The following is a 22,582-nucleotide window of genomic DNA, read 5'->3' on the forward strand; positions in this document are numbered from 1 at the left end:
TCCAGCTGAACAGAAACAAAACTGAAGTTATTATCTTTGGACCTAAAGAGGAGCGAACCAGAGTCAACGCACAGCTTCAGGTACTACAGCTGGGAACTAGAGATAAGGTCCGAAATGTGGCTGGAGTGATGGACTCCGACGCTACAAATGAACTTGATTGATAAGCTTGAAGCATCGGGGGAGGAAGCTGGCAGCTCACCTCCAGGTAGAAGCGGGGGCTCTCAGGCATGGTGGAGAGGGCAGAGATGGCGGCCACAGACGGGAAGGCGCACACCAGAACAAAAACCCTCCAGCTGTGGAACTGGTAGGCCGAGCCCATCTGAAAGCTCCAGCCTGCACAAGGACAGACAATCAAAATAGTCCCATCTGGCCAAACGCACACGGTTCCGGTTCTTTTAACGCCTTATTTTCATTCATTATGTCCTGAAATGACGTTCCAAACAGAGCCTGACTCCGAGACCCGTTTGATTTTCTCACCGTAGTGTGGGATGATGGCCCAGGCCATGGCGGAGGCGTAGATACCGCCGATCATCCAGAACATGCAGAGCCAGCTCAGGTGCTCTCCACGCTTCTCCTGGGCCAGGAACTCAGAGTAATAAGAAAACACGATCGGGATGGAGCCTCCGATGCTGCAGAGTTACAGAGAGAGGCAGAAAAGCAGAGAAAGAGGCGATCAAAAGACGGATTGTGCTCTTGAGAGGAAGATGAGAGAAAAGGAAGGCCAGCGTTGAGACATAAGTAAGCAGAGAAAACATTCAAAGTGGGATTTTTGTGTTGAAGCTCTTAGGAAGGGGTTTGAATTAAACCCAATTTTTGGATTTTCTACATTGTTCTGATGTAAAAGGCTGAATATTCAACTGATATTTAGCATTTAGCAGGCATTAAAAGAGCCGGAAAAGGGTAGAGTGCCTTCTCCGGGTCAGGGGGGTCGTCCTGCCTCAAGTGGAGGAGTTTAAGTATCTGGGGATCTTGTTCACGAATGAGGAAAGAAGGGAGCGGGAGATCGACAGGCGGATTGGGGCAGCGTCTGCCGTGAAGCGGGCGCTGTACCGGTCCGTCGTGGTGAAGACAGAGCTGAGTCAAAAAGCGAAGCTCTCGATTTACCGGTCGATCTACGTTCCCACCCTCATCTATGGTCATGAGCTTTGGGTCATGACCGAAAGAACGAGATCACGGGTACAAGCGGCCGAAATGGGTTTCCTCCTCCGCAGGGTGGCTGGGCTCTCCCTTAGAGAGAGAAGCTCGGTCATCCGGGAGGGACTCAGAGTAGAGCCGCTGCTCCCCCACGTCGAGAGGAGCCAGTTGAGGCTCGGGCATCTGGTCAGGATGGACGCCTCCCTGGTGAGGAGTTCTGGGCACGTCCCACTGGGAGGAGGGGAGACCCAGGACACGCTGGAGGGACCATGTCTCTCGGCTGGCCTGGGAACACCTTGGGATTCCTGGAGGAGCTGGAAGAAGTGGCTGGGGAGGGAAGTCTGGGCCTCCCTTCTGAAGCTGCTGCCCCCGCGACCCGACCCCGGATAAGCGGAAGAAAATGGATGGATGGATATTCAGCATTTACAACTCCTTGCAATGAGTCTTTTGCTTATCTTCTCTGCAGAAATGCCTTCATTCAGTCATATGGAGGATTTTCAGGCATGATTGGCTGGTATTAGGATCACACTTTGACTAGGCCACATCAACTATTTTTATTTTTTTTTTATAATTCCAGTGGAAAAGCTGTAGTGCCCCATATCTTTAATCTGCAAAATAAGCAAACGAATAAATGAATCCACACACTTCACTGCAAAACCACAAAACCTTACCTTGTTTTTTCATCCAGATTCTGGAGCAAATATTTTAGTTCACCTGAAATAAGACAAAACTAACTTACAACTAACTTTTCATCAAGGAAAATGAGCTGATATCTATCAATATGGATAGTTATTGATTAGTTTTTTGTTTTAAATATATAAAATACAGCCAAACTGATGACGCGACCTGTCCTGTTTTATCTGCTCCGTTTGTTTTTTTTAATTTTAAGCAGTTAGGAATCGTGGCGGTGAAACTTTAAACTGCTGCTGCCTGTGTTACGCCACAGGCTGTTGCTAGGTAACCAAAGAGTGCGCGAGTTGCTAGGTAACCAAAGATTGAGTGAGTTAGCAGGTGCCGCCAATGGCTTCCTTGGCTCTGCCTACATCTCCCAGCATGCAGTGCGGGTCTGGATCAGAATTCAGTCAATATTCTATATATTGAATATGTATCGCATTGTTAAACATTGTTATTGATTTATTGTCCAACCCTAATCTATGGGAATCATTGTGCTTCCACACAGTGCCAGGCTGGTTTGGATTTTTTTTACTCCCGATAAGTACAAATGTAAATTTTTATGTCTCTTTCTATACTTTAAATATATTTTTGAAGACATGAACTGATCACTTTGGACTCAATTTGCTCTTTTGCTGCATTTTCGGTGCATTTCCCTCGATGTATTTTTGCGATTTTGCCCATTTCACCGCTCGTCACATCAGCTGCTGTTTATGCGTCACAGTGGCCGTGACTCCCTGCGTGATTCATCTGCCTGCTTACCCGACGCCAGAGGCCAAACGGCAGAAAAGGAAGGAGCTGTATCCCTGGACGAAGGACGAGAAGAAGGCGAACACGCTGTTTATGGAGAGCGAAATGAGCAGGGTCTGTCTCCGACCGATCCGATCAGCCAGGCCGCCCCAGACGAAGGCGCCAACCATCATCCCCAGGTACACGATCAGACCTGCGAGGAAGAGGAGCGGACAGGGACGAGTCGGCCCATCAGCAGCGTGAAATGATTGGAAGAGATGAAGTAGAAAGGCAGACAGGATGATAATGAGTTATTATTCTCCAATAAACTCACGTCTGGCACTTCAAGGCTCCACTTTCCCTCTCATTATATTTCTAATTTGCTGTAAATTACTTCCCTGGGAAATCTTATTGGACTTCTGAAAAGATTTGCATTAAAGATGAAACGTTATGGGAGAATTGAAGCAGAATCCTCTGAGATGTTTCATGAAACAACAAAAAAAAACGGAGCATCAGTTGTTTAGAAAAAACTCTCTTCTCAGCTGACGGTTATAAAAAGCTGAGTTTTTAACAGTTGAGTGTTATCAGGGATGATTTTTTTATGCTTAAGTGAAGGTTTTTATTTAAATCAAGTTGAAAATTTACTCTGTTTACTCTCAACATTCAAATATGGAGCAGAGAGTATTGTTTTGCGTGACAAAAGAGGAAAAAGGTTACTGCATACATTTACATAATGCTTAGTTAAAGGCCAATCTAAAGTGTTATTTTGTTTGCTTGCAATGTTCAAATCTAGAAAAATATTTATTTAATCAGTTTTAGTTGTGTTTCATTAGTTGAAGTAGGTTTATCTCTTTAACTAATTGAAATATTGGCAGGAGGGTAGCTGGAAATATTCCTGCATTTTATTAGTTTGATAATTTGCACTTGGGGGGAAAAAGACAGATTTTTTTCTCAAGTTGGTATGAAATATTCTTCTTGTAAAGTTAGAACGCAGCGAGAAGCGTAAAAACAACGTTCATTTCTAAATTCCTTATCTTTCCAAACCTAAAGGTATAATTTTTCTGGACGTTTCAGTCAAAATATTTACCTTTAACAACTATCTGCAGATTTAACAAACAACCTGCAGATGAGACTGCAGAGTGTAAAGTATCGGGTCATTTTTCTGGATGTTTTGGCATCCAGAATAACTCAAATTTAATTTATATTTTAAAATCTGTGGCTCTGCATGTCAAATTAGGTTCAACAAATCCAGATTTTTCAGATTCTTCAATTATCTGATTTGTCTGATTTGTGTGCATTGAGTCATTAAGTCAAAAACCAAAAGAAAAATTTAAAATTAAGCTAATATGAAAGCTAAAATAATTTTAATGTAAGTCTATGTAGAAATTTATGTAATTATTAAGCATTATTAGAGATATATATACTTTAATCAGCAAGAAAGTCTAGAAAATCAAACATTTCATGCTCATTTTTCATCCAAAGCTTGAAAATGGTTAAATTAAATTAACATTTGGTGCATTTCTAGTACAAGTTATGCACTGAAATATATTTAGCAGCTTTTCTATCGAGTGCTGCTCACTTTGTTGATCTCAAACTACTAAATTAGTCGACTGTATTTCATACATGACGATACAGACAGAAGTGTGATAGTGTTTTTATCTCCCTGTGGAAGAACCAGCATGTTCATCCTCAGCTTCAAAATGACACAACCTGCAGAAAGAAACACTGAGAGCCAAAGTATCATTTCTAGTTGCAGTCTAAACTAGGCTTTGTGTTTCAATTAAGATACACTAACGTCTACAATGGAGTCAATGAAGTTGAATAGATCGTTTCCCAGGCGGCAATTACTCATTGTGTCTTTCACGCCGTTGCCGAGCCGAGTCAGTTTTAGTAGAACAAGCCATTTAATGGGAATACTGCCATTTTCCAACTAAGCAGGGGAGAAGGATTGATTTATAGACTATCCAGTATAATAGGTAGTGATTTGCCCCTTTCGACTTGTTATTACTGAAATTGATACGTCACAGATTGAAACAACTGGATGTTTTGCAGGAGTCAAACAGGCCCGTTGTGCAGGACTGAACTGGAAATCCTCTGTTGTTCTGGGTTTTTATGTTTGTGTGAATCTCCGTAATTAAAACCTTTTGCTTGGAGCACCGAACCCAGCTGTGAACATGAATGCAAGCGTTCAGCAATAACTCAACGCCACGTTGATTGATCACAGAAAGGAATCAGTTTGGGAGGGAGGGAGGAACGCGGTGAGCTTGGTTAGACCAAAAACAAACTATTTTATTCATAATGGCAAAAAAAATGTTGAAATAATAATTGCTGCTGATAACACTAGATTTAAAAGTTTAGCAATTAGACGTTAGAGATGGAAGATTCTGGACTCTTTAAATGATGATCAAGAAGGTGAACAACAGAATCAGAGCTGGGAGTCCAGGTGCTAACATGAGCCACATCCCTTCCACTGATCCAGACACTCACTCACAACCTGCTCCTTACTTAGCATTCAGCTAATTACTGAGCTTGGTGGCTAAATATGTAGTTTGGAACTAAATATTGGGCTGCACAGTGGCGCAGTTGGTAGAGCTGTTGCCTTGCAGCAAGAAGGTTCTGGGTTTGATTCCCGGCCCTGGTCTTTCTGCATGGAGTTTACATGTTCTCCCTGTGCATGGTGGGTTTTCTCCGGGTACTCCGGTTTCCTCCCACAGTCCAAAAACATGACTGTCAGGTTAATTGGTCTGTCTAAATTCTCCCTAGGTGTGAGTGTGTGTGTGTGTGTGTGTGTGTGTGTGCATGGATGTTTGACCTGTGTGTCTCTGTGTTGCCCTGCGACAGACTGGCGACCTGTCCAGGGTGACCCCGCCTCTCACCTGGAACGTCAGCTGGAGATGGGCACCAGCAAACCCTCCCGACCCCATTAGGGGACAAGAGTGTAAAAAATGGATGGATGGAACTAAATATTCAGTCTGGAACTAAGTATTTCACTTGCTGACCTTTGTTGTGGAGATAAAGAGTTAACTCCACAGAAAATATTTAGCTTGCTTAACATCTGTAGTTTGTTAGCAGGCTAAATATTAGGGGCTAAATACTTAGCCTCCCAAGTTAACACTGTATTTAGCTTGCTTACAAAAAATTTATTTTGGAGCTAAATATTAAGCTTGCTAACTAAATATGTAGCTTGGAGCTTATTGTTTGACTCTAATCTATATATTTAACTCCAAACAAAATATTTATTTGAAAGCTAAATATTTAACTTGCTAACTAAATACTTTTTTGGAGCTAAATATGTAGCTCTCTAGCTAAATATATAGCTTGCAGCTCCATTTTTGATTGTGTAACTCTGTGTAACTATACGAACAATCCAAATAAATCAATGTCCATGACATTTTATTTATTTAAGAAGATGTGTGCAAAAGACAAAACTGATGTCTCCATTTCGAGAGACTTGTTCTGTCTGTGGAGATGGATTTGGATCTGCTGTGTTCATGCAACGTCATCAGGCTGTTACACATTCAGATACGCTCTTGTGCTCTAAATGTGTAGACGGATGTTGATCAGGCGCAAATTCTGATCTTAAACCTCAAAAAACCTCAAAAAAGCTCAAAAAAGCTGGTAACTCAGGGATTAGCCATGAAGACTTAAACTTACGTCGAATTATATCTGCAAAAGGCAAATCTACTCCAGTCAACGACCTCAAACACATTGAAATGCAGCCGCATTGAGACATTAGTCCATCAGCATTTTGGTATTTTCTAAAAATACACACCTTATGCAAAGAAGAGAAACATTACTATAACTGTGATTAATTGAGCATGAAAAATAAAAGAGAAACTAACTATCAGAAGGCAAAGTTGAGCAATAAAGTGGTGAAAATACTAAATCAAGACTCGTGAATAAAAACATGGAAAAACGATGTAAATCAGAGGTCATTTAGGAAGAAGCCACAACTTACGGCTCCTACAAAACCTTTCCAGATCACAACCAGAGACTTCAATCTTTTTAATCACAGAAAAATTTCAATCGTTTTGACTGGAACTGAACAGTTCCTGAAAAAAGACTGAATCTTCAACTCTCCAGACTGAAAAAAGATTGGTAGAGATGTGCTCAGTTAAAATACATGGAAATCTTTGATTGTAACATGAAAAAACGAAGGGAAATAAAACATCCTGCTAAGAGCTGTAAAACACATCGACTAGATAAAGGAAGATCATCCACTGTTCACGCTGGCATTCGTGTGTCAGGCCAACGACTCTGATTATATCCGAGCACCAAGGATGGAAGCTGTTGACCTAAATGAAATCTAAAGGAACGTCGTTGCTTCTCAGATCGTCGTTTTCTGCTTCATCTGAATCGTGTGACTCATTCAGTGAATCTCTGAGAAAAACTGCAGCTCTGTTCTCAGAAAGAAGGTGACTTTTCTCTTCTTTGTCCAATTAACTGCAGGAAACTCTGCATTTATGAACAAAAATGAGTCATTTTCAAAGTTATTTCATGTCTCTGAGTGAAAACTACGACTGCCGCACATGATTCACGCATTTAAGATCAAATTAAAAATGATCTGTAGATATGATGGAAACACGATGGTTGTGCTTTCTGTGATGACAGAGTACCGGCGAATCAATCACAGTGAGTGACCGGGTCATTCAGTAAAGATCTCTGATTGGATATCGCTGTGGGCTGCAGCGCCGACCTGTCGACCTTTCACCAATCAGTGGAACCAGATCACCATCTGTCCTGCTGGCGTCACAGCATCAAGATAATACATCAGCTAGATGTGTTAACAGCCCTCAGAGTTAAAGCCAGGAGTACAGTCTCAGCCTGTTATGTCTCAAATAACATAAATGAGGCATTAAATGCTTCAGGTCTGCTGTCATTTGGAACATTTAAGATCTATACGTTTGATTAAAACAGGAAAGAAACGCAGCACAAAAACAAGTCCTGGATCTACTTTTAGCTTCATCTGTCCAAAATAAGGGTCAGATGAAAATTGACTTTGTTTCTTTTCTGTTCTTGAATTTCCTCGGACTGCAGCATGATGAAGTGATTCCTGTTGACAGACTGGTCCTGTTTTGATCATTTCTTGATTCTGCAGCTCAAAATAAATTTACGATTCCACAACGAAGCACTTTTTAAAACGCACCATGTCATTTTGGAAAGCTTTTTACTCCTAATAAATGAAATTATTATTTGAAAACTGCCTTTTTAATATCTTCTCAGGTTTTCTTTGTCTAATGTTTAAATTTGTCGGATGATCTGAAACATTTCACAAAATAGCAGCGATGCAGAAAGGAGGAGAGACGAGCTGGAAAAGGTGCTGGAGAGAAGTAGCAACGCTGGGCATCTGAGGCGGAAGTGGTGGGAGGAGGAGATGAAGAGCATGAAGAGAGGAGTAAAAAGAGAGAAAAAGGGAGGAGCGGACAGCGGAGTCAACGCTGTGGCAGAGCTCCCTGAGGCACAGGGATAGTGGATGCATGTGGATGTGTGTGGGGAGGGAAAAGAAAGAAAAAAACTGTGCAACACTGCAGGACTGTTGAGTCTGCGTGGGATGAGTGGGAGAGATGGGGGTTTAACATAATACTACTGCCAATAAAAACACATCATTAAACATAAAAGACCCTCATTTCCACTTACACTTATGTGCAGCAAAGATTTGATGCTAATTATAGCCAGGTATAAAGCTTCCAGTTTCCTCTGCCAGTCTGTCCCACAGGAACCAGTAAATCAGACAGGCCTGATTAGAGCTGCCATCTTGTCTTTGTTCCATCTGTTTCCCCTCAACCAGGACAATGAAAATCCACCAAAAGGCCAAACACTTATTGTAATACAGAAAGGTTCCTGGATGCTGCAGGAAAACGGCGCAGCAGCACCGCAATGCACAACGCAGCGCAGCCAGCAGGGCAGAAATACGGCGTGAAATTTCTCACATCAAAAGCATTTAAGCTCAGCTCGTTCCAGAAGTCATCTCTTTTCTCTGCACAACTCCTTCTTTGTGTGTTTCTAATAAACTGGCTGCAGCAGCTGCAACCGCTGCAGCTTCATGAGAAGGACAAGTCAATGACAGCCAGTGTGTTTCTCCTGCGGCTCACTGAGCATCAACGCTGCATCACGATTTGTGTCACTCTGAATTCCCGGCTGTTAGTTTTCTTACTTGATCAAATGTTCCTCAGCAACACGCCTCTGGAACCCTTCGTAAAAAAAAAAAACGAAGCGGTGTTTTGTGAAATGAGCTGTCACAGCGTCCTCTCTGAAATGTTAACATTCTGCAGAGACTCCTCCGCTACGTGCGCTGGGTGTCGCATGCAAACAGCGCCTGATCCCAGCCCAGTGCTCCAGGTTAAAGACTGTTTAGACTGCAGCTGATGGAGCGCAGCGGGGCGGGCGGAGTGGAGGGAGCAGTCGGAAATCAGGGGATGCAGAGAAGTTGGAGCAAAAAAAAAAAGCCTCTTCGGCTGTGAGTCAGACGTGTTGCATAACAAGTGAAGGAGAGAATGGAGGCCGCTCATGACTCCTAACTGAAGCCTTCACCCATAAGTATTTTCATGATTTAAACATTTAGAGTTTTTGGTGCTTCCTCTGGGTGAAATGTTCAGTTTTTATTGTATTATTTTACTGACTGCAGCAGGTTGCCTCCCCTGCAGCGTGCTGTAGGAGCTGACATTAATGCTAAACATCATGGAGAGATCAGCTGCATTTTAAAGCTCCCTGCAGAACAAAATGTGCAAATGTGGACAAAAACTAAAACAATCTCTGGGCTGTACTTATGTTGCAATGTTTGTGTTTCTTTTTTTTTCTTCCTCTGATTATTATTTTTTGTTTGTTTGGTCTTCTAACCCTTTCATTGATATGAATCACCATCATCTTACTAGTTTAGTTCAGCTGGTAAGAGTCCTACTTTTAAAATGCTCTATCAACAATGTCTAATTGACTAAAAAAAATGTTTGTGCTCTCCTCCGTCTGTACAGACAACATCCCACTCGTGTCATTACCTGTTGCAGCTGTGGCCCTCTAGGAGGCGCCTCAACGCCCTCAAACCTAACTAATTAACTAAGGCACTTTTTTTGACAGTGTATTGTCATTTATTATTTCTGACTCAAACGTGGTGGTAAGTTGTTGTAATTCTGTTTTGCATTTAGCTGCTGTTCGTATTGCATCTGTTTTTGATTAACAGAGTTCCACCGTTCAACTGCAAACAATAATTGATCCCATTAAAACTGGTTTTCTCTCAGGCCACTGCTGCAGTGCTGCTCCCTGCAGCGCCGGAGCACACACCTCCATATTGCACCTGAATTTCTCATCTATCCTCCAGCTTTGGGATAATTGTGACGCAGCTGTCATGAAGTTTTGAGACACGTAATTTTGGGTTTTCATAGAGTATATCATAAACACTGTAAGCCATATTCATAGAAATGAAACTAAATAAAGGCTTGAAATATTCACTCTATGTTTAATAAATCAATATGAGTGTCGCTTTCTTTTACATTCTGACATGAGATAAAAAATATTGAATTTCTTCATAATATTCAGTTTTTTATATGTACCAACATAAGAAACCTAAAGTGGAAAGTAATAAATCAAGAAACTGAAGAGAATTTTACTATCTGAGAATAGAAACAAATAAAAAATTTAAATCAAATGCCAATAGTAATGTTTGTAAGTAATGTATTTTGAATGGAAGTCGATGGTAAAGATTGTTTAACTTAAAAAGGGTTCAAAAATAAGATGTTATCAAATTATCTGCTGTAAATAATTGTGTTTTCTAAACTCATGTATGTAATTATTAATATATTAGCCCTTGATATACATCTGGTCCCTGCTGTGTGTCCACCCTGTGCAGCTAACGACAGACCATCATGTGGTTCTGGACGCTGATTAAACATAAACCCGCAGGGTAGGAAAAACAATCCCGGAGTCTTCAGCTTCCACTCAGTGCAAACAGAGAGCCAGTCGCGCTGCACGCAGTGCGAGAAAGACAAACAGCACACACAAAGGAAGCACAAAGCCAGCGCTGCCTTTCACATCCACAGACACAAACAAACACTCAGACACACAGGTGAAGCCAGGCTGATGATAAAACCGTGAGCCTGAGAGTTCAGTCAGGCTGTTGGGCTCATGCACGGCTAACTGGGTCCTAAACAGCTGCAGCCTCACAAAATGTAAACTCCAGCAAGGATATTATCTTAGATAACGAGGGGAGACAAGAGAAGTGGAAGCAGCTAATGCCAGAAAAGGAACTGAAATTTAAAAAAAGAGTCAATAAAAAGCACAGTGATTTCAAACTAGAAACAAAATATGGCAGGTTTTGTTCAACATAAAATCAGTTTCATCTGACTTTCTGTAACTACATTCTAAAACAACACATTTTGACCAGACACAAGTAAAGCTACTTGCTATTGGTAATTTAAGATATCTGCATTTACATTCTGACCAGTGAGAATGATCATTCATTATGTTGAATTAAATTACACTATTACATTTTGACGAGTCAAAATTCATTTCAAAATACCTCAAATGACGTCGCCAGATTTGTCATTTGATGGGTCAAACATCCGTAATTACAATTTAAGATATCTCGAATATAATTACGACTAGTCAGAATTATGCTTCTACATATCTCCAATTTAAATGTGCCTGGTCATAATTTGATTTCAAGATATGTTTGAACAAGTCAAATCTATTTTCCTACTATCTGAAAATACATAAAGTTATGTTGAGTTATGGTGTCATTCAATATATCTTTAATTAGAATTATGACAAGTCAGAAGTGAATTGAAGCTATCTGAAATAAGTGTTTCAGATAGTCAGTAATTTATGGAAACCTCAATACAACTCAAAGATAAACAATAAGCAATAAATTAATTAACTGAATGAGAAATTAAAATGAGCTCAATTGAATTAATTATCGGCGGGCTGCACAGTGGTGTAGTTGGTAGAGCTGTTGCCTTGCAGCAAGAAGGTTCTGGGTTCGATTCCCGGCCCTGGTCTTTCTGCATGGAGTTTGCATGTTCTCCCTGTGCATGCGTGGGTTTTCTCCGGGTACTCCGGTTTCCTCCCACAGTCCAAAAACATGACTGTCAGGTTAATTGGCCTCTCTAAATTCCCCTAGGTGTGAGTGTGTGTGTGCATAGTTGTGTGTCCTGTGTGTCTCTGTGTTGCCCTGCGACAGACTGGCGACCTGTCCAGGGTGACCCCGCCTCTCGCCCGGTACGTTAGCTGGAGAGGCACCAGCAACCCTCCCAACCCCACTGAGGGACAAGGGTGCAAGAAAATGGATGAATTAATTATCATTTTTCTCTTTTCTCTCTTTCTTTTCACCAAAAACTGAATTATCCCTTTTTTTGAAGGACAATTTTGTTCACAGAGGCTTTGTAATTAATTTTATTTGTTGTTTATGATATTTTGTTTATTTATTTGGGATATTTAAAATGTTAAAATATTAAAATGTTCCAGTATTAAATGTTCATTAGAATTTAAACTTTATTGATCTTTCAGGATGTGTTCTTGCTTTATCATGCTATTAGCATTATATCACTTGAAAAATGTTTATTCTCAACAACAATTGGGCCAAATTATGACCCAGAAAAATTAGTTGTTGTGCAGGCCTGCTAGTCAGATATCTCAAACAGGTACTTGGTCTAGTCAAAACATAACTAGAAATACGTTAATGTACTAATATGTCTATTCATAAACGGATTTCAGATACCTGTGTAGTGAAATCGATTTTATGTTAAAATGGCTTGCCATACCCAAAACTCGGCTGACTTACCCAGCATGCCTTTGTTCGGCTCTGACAGGCACATGTCCTTCTCCGCACTGGGAAGCACGAAGCCGACCACAAAGATCTCCACGCCGTCGGCCATCAGCGCCAGTCCCAGAACAAAGTAGAGGGTCCACTGGAACTTTCCGTGGCCGCATTCCTGCAGGATGCTCTCGTACTGCTGGGCCAGCTCCTCCCGGTCCTTCCGCACCTCGCCCTCAAACGCCGACAGGTCCCTGAACTGCTGCGCCTCGGCGACTGCCATGCCATCCATGCCGCCGGTTTTCCCAGAGTCACCCCGAGGAATGCCCTGGTACTCACCCTCATAAATCTCATCGTCCTCGTCGTGACCTTCGGTGGAGTCGCTGTGACCTTCATCGTCGTTGGCTCGGCTGTCGTTCCGGTAATATCCGCCATCATTGCTCGGCACGCCCGCGTAATCGTCGTCGTCGTCTTCCTCTTCGAAGCGCTTGTAGGAGCGTTTGACGTACTCATCGGCCATCTTGTCCACGCCGCGTCCGACCTTTTTGCCGACCTGCTTCTTGGCAACTTTGGCAATGTCTTTGGCGCCGCGGATGAAGTCTGAGCGGCCGTCTCGGTAGCGCCCGTCGTCGTCCATCTTGGATGCTTGGAGGTGGCGGAGAGATGCTGGAGAGGACGGGGGGAGATCAGCACATGAGTGTCTGCTGTGGATTTCTGTGGACTGATCCAGGCAGGACCGTGGACAGCTCCCTGCTCTGCTGCTGGTCACCACTCAGACACCAAACCCTGCAGGGAAGCAAAGGAGACGGGATGTCAGCAGCAGCTGGTGGACTCTAAGTAGTCCAGGAGAAAGACTAAAGCTACAGGTTCAATTAACTGTGTGGAGAGGAAGCTTCCAGAGCATCCATCCATCCATCCATCCATCCATCCATCCATCCATCCATCCATCCATCCATCCATCACCCGATCCTCAAACAAATCCAAACTAAAATTATCCAGCAGCATGACCAGACATAAGTCCAGTCCAAAGTCTACCTGGTTGTGTGTCCTGGAACTTCTCCAGGAAACCCTGTTTCTAACATTTGAAGGTGAATTAAGCCATGAAGAGCATCCATGTCGCCTAGTCTGTCCAACAGTAGTGGACATTACGAACACTACTAGCTTTGCTAACTACAGCGCTATACCAACTTTTTAATTAGCAAAAGCTCCATAGCTGAGTATTGCGGACTCAAGCAACTCATTTGTTCATTTGTAGCATAGTTGCTCAAGAAAGTTTCTTTTAAAAAAAAACATAACGTGAGGAGAGGAAACTGAACTGTTGCGTTTACAGACTTCAAAACAAGAGCATGGATATAAAAATCTAATTGGAAGAATTCCTAACAGTCAAAAACAAAAACTTCAACACAAAGCAGCCGAGTAAAGTAGCGTTTCAGAATTTATCTGGAAAAAATAACCTAGACGAAGCTAACTGCGCCAAATGTTTTCAGAGTTAGCAAAAATGCTACAGTCCTAAACGAAGTATGTGCTCCGCTACTAGCATGTTAGCTGATTAGTGAAAGTGAGCCCAGTGCTGTCCAAAGGTCCTGGAAAGATAACCAACATCTTGGATACAAGTTTAGAAACCAGCTTGATGAGCTCAACCCTGTTTGAGGGGCGACTGGGGCTAAACTCTGTAAACCCCTTCATGTCGAGGCTTGCAAATAAAAATCAGCAGCTTCACCTAAAACCAGACCTGCATTACTAGATGCAGTACTGGGTGGATATCAGCCTGGTCTTATTTTACTTCACAACTATATAAAGGAGGAGAAGTTATTTGTTCATCAGAAATCACTAAATTGTGCTAAATATTTTAGTGATGAACAATGTTTTCATACAATGGAAGCACTGTAAGAACTTCTCACCCAGTACTTTTGACATTATTATCAATATAACGATGAAGCGTTTCCCAAGCAAGAGTTGGAGATGGAGAGCATTTGACAACACCCATTAAATAAACTGTTAAAAATTACATTACCTAAATCTGATCTGCAGTACATCTTAAGAGTTAAAGCAAAGCAAAAGTTTATTGTGAAACTGAGTCATTTTCTAAATGCTTCTGACATCTCTAATGAAGTGTGAGTTGGTAATTTAATCGCGGTTAGGCCGAGGGACAGACTAAAAGCTGTTGCAGGCAGTTGATGAAAGATTTAATCAAGTAATTTCATTTTCTTCTACTGAGCAAAGATGATACTGTAGGGATGGGAAGCACGATCTCAGGCAACTGCTTAACAGATGCAGCAAAGAGCAGAGGAGACAGACAGGAAAACACAGTGAATGCTGTTTTATTTCCTCTGTTCCAGTAGATAACATGTCCAATAAGCCTCTCAAAACCAAGAAAAAGATCAGAACTGCACTCAGATGCATCATACAACTGTGTGTAGTAGCAATCAGTGTTATATAATATGATACAACCCAGTAAGTTCTGGACTGTACCAAAAGACAACTCGGTATGCAATGAGTTTAAATGGTAAGATAGCCTGCAATGAGAATGTATGTGTGAGGAACTAAGTGTGAGATGCATCGTTTTGTAGGGCAGCTTTATAAAGTGACACCAAAACAAACAGACAGCTGTAACTGGACTCTGCTGTTGGGGTAAAACATGGTCAGATACAACAGGATACACCCCACTTCTCTTTACCTGAAACAATATATTTAGTTCATCAACAACCACAACATTTAGCAAAAGACCAAACAAACCTTTTATATCAGTTACCATGAATCCTGCACTAGTGGAGGCAGTAAACGTATCTATAACCTTCATAAACTGGAAAAGATTATTCAAGTGGAGCCCAGAGCCGGTGGTGGGCTTCTGGGTGAAAATAGAAAGAAAAACCTTTATGCCCTGAATCAGAAAGCTATGACTTTAATCTGATGTCAGGAAGAAGCTCTGGAGATTCTGGAGATTCCCATCGGCTTCCTGAAGAAGTCGTAACCAGAAGACAGAACCTTCAGCCCATTCAACGCGTCTCATTTTATCCTTCGGCATTAAAACAGCTACATTTACTGCATGTCTTTTATCTCCTAGAACAGGTTTCTCCCTCTTCATCAGGTGTTGGCGCTCTCTGATGGAAGCAGGATATTTTACTTCAGGGACGTAAACGATCCATTTAGCGGCAGGCAGCTTTTGGCAGGGAAACGGCCGGGCGGTTAGGCACCAGAGAAGACGGATGGAGAGGGAAGAAACTAATAAAAGAGCTAAAACACAACACCATTAACATCCACTCTGTAAAACACACTCGGCTCAATTTGTTTCAGGCATACGAGCAAAATGATGCGAACACAGACATTTTGCTGGTGTTTTCTACGTTATCATATTAATATTTATAACAGTGTTTGGTTCACCTCAGATTGACCTCGTTGTGAATCCCGTTATCCTCAGGGGTCAGAGACAACAGAATGATTATTTAAATGCACCTTTTTTTTAGCTTTATTGTTAATATTTGTTATCCAGCAGCAGCAGCAGCATAAAGAATGTTGCAGCAGAGGATATCTAAAAAACAGTGCTGTAGATTTTTTCATTTTTTTGTCTTTGAAATCTCTTCAAACACGCAGCAAGTTTTCAATGTGAGGAGATTTTAGATTTTGTTCCATCTCAAAAGACTTTGTGTGTTTTTTTTATCTTAACTGTGCTTCATCGACTTTAACTGAACATATTGTTTTGCTCTCCTTCTCTCTCTTCCATCTGCTCAGTTTCCCCGTCGTATTCCTGTGTTTTGGTTATTTACATACCTTATAATCTTTCATTTTCAGTAATGTTTGGATTCCCTTATGCTGCCACTTTATCCAGTTCTGCATAGAGAGTTTTCATCCAGCCTCCCGGTTTTGTTTTTGCACACCTGCCTCTCATGTCATCCATTTACTGTGTGTGTGTGTGTGTGTGCGCGCGCGCGTGTGTGTGTGTGTGTGTGTGTGTGCGCGTGCGTGCGCGTGTGTGTGTGGTGGGGAAGTGGTGATTCCTTTCCTAGCTGCAGATGGCTGGTAATGTCATGCAGCGCAGGATTCATTTCTCACATGCAGAGATGATGTTTTTTTTTTCTCCCGATCAGAGATGCTGCAGCTTACAACTGAAGCTGAAGCTATTTTTCAGGAACACCCTCTAAAAAGAAGAAGATACAGACATTTCTAGTGATTTATGTGGCTCAGGGATTACTTCAGAAGTAGTGATCATGAATGCATCATTCCCCCTGACGGCTCAGCGATGTGAGAATCAGTAAAATCTGTCTGCTCCTTCTCCTGCCTCAGTAACTCAGATATTTCTTAAGAACATTTAAAATGTTACATAAAACTTCTTCTGTTTGGAAATCTCAATCTCAGCCAGCGCCTCCAGCAGACTCATTAAACAAACACCCACGCCTGCAATAACCAGCCGCTAGAGGAAATTATGCAGCTCTTTTCACATCAGTGCTCCAAAGAGAGGAAGCAGATGATAATAAAATACACAGCAAATTACCTGGACAATGTAAGTTTAAAGCTTTATGTTTACTGCTTGTCATCATTCTGGTTCTGTTGGAGTCAGAATGTGAAGGACGGAGCAGCAGACCCACCTGAAACCAGCACCTGTCCCATTTCTTCTGTTTTAGCTTTTTTCTAATGCAAAAAATGTTTCAGATCAAACAAATTTTAATATCGCACACAGATAACCTGAGAAATACAAATCCACATTTCAGGTTAATAATTTCAAAGGTGAATAATCGACACAAACTGACCCTTAAATGTAATTTCCTCCTAAACTTCATAACTGATTGTGCCGAACAACTTCCATTCATTTTTATATCTTTGCAGAATTGCTTTAATTCGTATTTTAAAATGTAAAGAACCTCATAAAGGTCATTCCACAGCGTTTCACTCAGATTTCAGTCCATGATTTGACTAGGCCAATGTGTTTTAGCTTCTTTTGTGACCTCCTGGATGAGTCGTTGATGCACTCTTGGGATAATTTTGGTAGATTAGCCTCTTCTGGGAAGGTTCACCACTGTTCCATGTTTTGTCCACTTAACATCTCACTGCGGTTCTCTGGAGTCCAAAAGCCTCAGAAATAGTTTCCTTTTCCAGACTGAATGATGTCAGTGACTTTTGTTTCTGGTTTTCTCCGGGTACTCCGGTTTCCTCCCACAGTCCAAAAACATGACTGTCAGGTTAATTGGTCTCTCCAAATTGCCCCTAGGTGTGAGTGTGTGTGTGTGTGGTTGTGTGTCTCTGTGTTGCCCTGCGACAGACTGGCGACCTGTCCAGGTGACCCCGCCTCTCGCCCGGTACGCTAGCTGGAGATGGGCACCAGCAACCCTCCTGACCCCACTGAGGGACAAGAGTGTCAGAACATGGATGGATGGATGGATGGACTTTTGTTTCTCATCTGAATTTCTTTAGATTGGAGCAGGATGTGCTCCAACCATGTTTCAATATAAGTTGGGCATCTTTTAGATTACTTCAGGTTAGGAAAGAATTGTTAAAGTGTGTAAGGTTTGGCAGCTTGGTGCACACAGCACTTTATCCCTCACGTTAGAAAGAGGGTGAAAAATACCACAAATAAAGTCGATTTCATGCCAGGCCTCCTCTTTATGTCTGTTATTTCTTCTGTTACATTTTTTCCTTCACCTTGTCTCTCAACACCAAGTATATCTTATTTATTTTAAAATTTTAACCCATTGAGAATACAACCCTCGATTTCAAGGGAGTCCTGGTCAAGAGGCACCAACAAATACAACACAAAGGAAAAGGTCAAGCCATAAAAAAACAGCCATCGAATTTGTCTCGAGAACTTTTAGTTTGGATGTAAAAACACAAATGAGATTTATTCAGTCAACTTCAAAGTTTCTTGTAGTAATTTCCAAGAGCAGGGAGCAGAATGAACGAAAGCTTTTTACCCAATTCAGACAGAAAGGAGCAGCAAATTGTGTGAGCGAAAAGTGTACAAGTCAACATTTCTTTATTTTCAGTCCAAATAATGCCTGGTAAATAAAAACCGACCCCTGCTGATGTTGAGTGAGCGATTTTTTCCGTTCCTTCAATAATTCATGGCTCTTCTCTGGCCAAAGGGACAGCGGTGTGAGCATCGACTGGACCTCCCCCCGCGCGGATGCATTGTTGCAATAAAGCAGCCGCGCTCCAGTTCACACTCCCTCATCTGCACAAAGTCACACAGCTCTTCCAGCTGCATCACGTCCAACCCAGAGCTGCACACACGCCGGCGACCATTGGCTGTTTTCAGCTCAACCAGGCCAGAGCTCAGCCTCAACACGCAGGTCTCCTCTGGGAGGCTCTGCATCCACGGTGGCACCAGGTCGGATAGCAACACCATGTCAAACAGCGTGACGTCAGGCCCCTGCATCCATTTTGGCTTTGGTCTCTGCTAAACGGGCTGAACGGCAGTCAGACGGAGCCAAGCTGAGGGAAGCATGTAAACATTGTGAGGGATAAATGGACTGCATTTGTCATGTTCTCATTCAGGCCCATTAGCTTCCACTAATAGAGAAATGTCTCCACAAGCTTTGGAACTGTAGTGCAGCTAATTGTTTATCTATCATTCTGCTGAGAACCAATACATCACAAAAGGCAGAGATGCATTTCAATAATGAAGCATTTTTACACCAATTTCCAGCAGGAGAGGAACTGGAACTGAAAGCTGTTGAAAGCAGGACGGCCACGGATGCAGACATCGTCAGATCTCTGGATCCACTCAGCAGTTAATGAGGACACCTCCTGCTGCAGATGTTTACACCTAACGTGTCCTCCATGCACAACTGCAATGAGCAGCACAAGCACTTACACCTCTTCAACCGCTCCACCTTCTTTTAAGCCAACAAAAAGCCCCTCTAGTCAAGTCACAGTCGAGACAACTTCTGCAGAAATTCTACTGGAAGTTTTTTTGTGACTTTTCAAAGATTTAATTAAGTGCAAATTCACAATCTGCCCATTTTTGTACTTCCATTTGGGTTTCTACTGATTCTAAAAACAACCCGACTGTTAAAAAAAGAGAAAGAAAACAAAACATCCAGCCAGTTTTGGTAATAAATTAATGTTTTTTGGTGTCTGAAAAATGAGCCATTTCAAAACCTCCAGAATGTAACATCACAAATCAGCAGGTACTGCTCCATCATCTAGCAACCCCAGCCTGTCACCTAGCAACCCAAGCTAACAGCATGTTCACGGTAATGTGCAGACCTCCGTTTTGGTCTCCTCTAAGCCTCCTCCAGAAAGAGTAACTATTATTTCTCCCACCTGAGCTGCTGCTCTCTGCTGTTTTAACCCAAAGTCAATTCAAAGTACTCGACCAAACCAGAACCAAATTTAGCTTGGAGAGATCAGCAGCTCAATCTGCCTCCACAAACCTCGCTAGCTGAGTTTGTAGTTTAGCCTAAAGAAACAGACTGAGCTTCAACTCCTGCAACAGAAAGACTAAACTCTTCGTGACAGTCAGAAACCTCCCGCAGGGATTGAAAAAGGTGATTATAAAACCTGTGAAAGCCAAACTCATGCTGCAGATATCAGCACGCAGTCTGCAGTCCGGCGCTCAGAGCAACGAGCGCAGCGTCGTTTTCATGGTCGTGCGATTCCAGCTCTGCTCATCGTTCTGTTTGCATCATGTTCATTCAGAAGAAAGAACAAGTTCACACGAGCAGATTTATAATTCAGTACCAAAATACTGAAAATGTTTATCTACTGACCTTTTTATTCTTAAATCAGGGTCAAATTATTATAAACATGGAAACAGTTAAGCTTAGCACAAAGTATTCATCTTTTAATAACCAAGCTTTAATAACTAGAACCACGTCTGTCCAGAGGTTTTAACTGAAAAGCTGCACCAAATTCAGCTTTTATTAAATGTATTAAAATTTAGTAAATGTAGCAAACATTTTGAAAGAAAGTGACCCAAAACCTGCAGCAGGGCATTTATTGTATCACTTATCATTTATCATGATTAATTTCTTGTCATAAGGATTATGATTTATCGTTGTCACCATAAATTCCAATTAATGGCGTTTAAAACTTCCCAAAACTGGCCTTATGGTCGGGACTGACGATGGATTGTTGAATGAAAGCATCAATAAATACCAGTAAATGTAAAAATACAGTCACTTACAAACACACTTATTTATGTGACTGGTGTCCTAAAGAAGTGTATAAAAATTAGGCAAAATCCTTTTGGATCTATGATCAATAAAGCCTCTTTCCTACAAAAACAAAAAACTGGACTGCTTTATTTGCTTTATTTTAGTTTTAGTTTTATTTTCTTGGCCTGTGAGAACTTTTGAATCAGCAATTCGGACACCCTGATGTTTCATCAAACATCCTCCTGCCATCCTGAACCAGAGGACAGCATGAAGTCACCTCTGGCAGAAATAAGATGCACTGCGAGTTATTTATGGTGCGCTCCACTCTAATTGCTGCTCCAACCCTCGTTCATCTGCAGCTGACAGAAAAAGGCCATTGATTATTCCTCTGCCTTGCAGCAGAGCAGAGACATGGCGGGTGTGAGGTCCAAACAGATGTCTCCACAAGCACAAACGAGGCGCTTCGATCCGTAAAAGCCACCTTGATGTTCACAGAGCGGCGCTGATGGCTGAGCGTAGCCGCGCTCCACCGTGTTTTAAGATGTTCTGCTACTGTATCCGACTCGGAGAGGCGAGCTGGAACGTGACGGGATAATCTCTGAGGACAGACGGGAGCGCGGCCCAATCAGCGGGGCAGCAGGAAGAAAATAGGAACAGCAAACAGAGATGCTGCAGCTGCTGCTCATTGTCAATGCAAATACTGTGCTGCAGGCCGAGCCAGGGGCCACGGAGTCAACACTGATCATTAAATTAGCTTAAATCTGGGTTGTTTGGGTTTTTTAAACATGTGTAGAATAAGAAAGAAAATCAGAACAAGCTCAGTTTAATGGATTTTGGCAAAAATCAAGTTCTTCTCACAACATCCACCAAAACTAACAGCTTCAATGTGAACAAAGTCCAGAGAAAACCGGAGCCGACAGAACAGAAGGATGGATCTGAACTGGAGCTGCTCGTTTCTGGGTGGAAAACTCATCTTCATTTCGTTCCATATCAAGATTAGGAATTTTCTCAAAGGGCCAGTTGTGCCAGAAAGTATTGATAAAACACATTAACAAATTTTCCACAGTTAAAATCATTGATTTTGTGGGACTAAAATTAGAAATATTTGCAAGAATCATTTGTATATTTATATATGAGGGTAAATGGGACTTTTTCTTACTCGCCGTATCGATCATGGATGATAACATGACAGAGCTGTACAACAGAGAGATACTTCCACCTGGAGATGGAAGTCAGCTCAACTTGAACCCAGTGTTTTCGGCCATTTTTGAGAAAAAACTTATAATGAAATTGAAATTATACATTACCGCAAAAAAGTGCAAGTATCTCATGATTTTATGTTAATTTCCATGATCACAGAATTGCAAACAGTTGGAGGAACTGACTGATGTAATTTGGCAATAAGCAGATAAAATAATATTTAAGCAAACGACCAGCAGGTCACATAAAAAAACTACGGTGGGACGGATGTGGCCTCAAGTTTGTGAACAAGTTCATTCATGTGTGATTTTAATTTCATTTCTTATTTAATGGAAACAGCAACTGCAAAATTAAGTTGTTTTTTTGATATGATCAGAATATAGACAACGTTTTGCACACATTTGTAATGGAAATGCAGCTATGAGGAGCTTAAATGCTGGTGAGCTGATTGCTGGACAACCAGTGGCTGACTGGTAACAGGCTGCAGCTGTGAGACGAAACCAAAGACTGAGGAGGGAGAGAGAGAGAAACACAAGGGAGGAGCAAAAAACTGGAGAAAAATGAATCCAAGAGAAATTATTAACTAAACACAAACAATAAATAAAAGGCACACTAAGCTGAGTAAAACAGAACAAGGATAACTAAATTAAAATAAGCATAACTGAACTAGCAGAGGAAATAAACACAGATAAAAGAAAAAACATGAAAATAAGTAATTAATACAGGGAGAAAAGAAGCAAAGAGTCCAAACAGCCTGACAGGAGGAATCTGGTGAGAAGTCAGCTTCACACAGCAGATCCTCATCCAGCTCAGTTCACTTCTTTATCAGAATTATTATGAACAAACCTGGAGACTAAATGATTCAATAAAAAAGAAAATCCAGAAGCTGCAGCAGCTGCAACATTAGTTTTTAACTCCAGTTTCCTTCCAGAGCACAAAGACAAACAGGCTGAGTTCATTAGACGCTCTGCATCAATGCCAGGTTGGATTGGCCATATATTGGTCCTGTATTGGT

General features: G+C 41.7%; 1 protein-coding gene across 1 annotated transcript in view; it reads right to left on the minus strand.

The window, feature by feature from the left end:
• Positions 1–22,582, minus strand: part of sv2a (synaptic vesicle glycoprotein 2A) — a 33,897-nt gene that overhangs the window by 9,334 nt on the left and 1,981 nt on the right. The window contains exons 2-5 of the mRNA XM_008430742.2: positions 12,305–13,063; positions 2,569–2,749; positions 478–629; positions 200–333 (exon numbers count right to left, since the gene is read on the minus strand). Of these exons, the coding sequence (XP_008428964.1) occupies positions 200–333; positions 478–629; positions 2,569–2,749; positions 12,305–12,914 (1,077 nt within the window). The 5' untranslated portion in view covers positions 12,915–13,063. The remainder of the gene's footprint in view (positions 1–199; positions 334–477; positions 630–2,568; positions 2,750–12,304; positions 13,064–22,582) is intronic.

Source organism: Poecilia reticulata, linkage group LG16, assembly GCF_000633615.1.
Source record: "Poecilia reticulata strain Guanapo linkage group LG16, Guppy_female_1.0+MT, whole genome shotgun sequence".
NCBI lineage: Eukaryota > Metazoa > Chordata > Actinopteri > Cyprinodontiformes > Poeciliidae > Poecilia > Poecilia reticulata.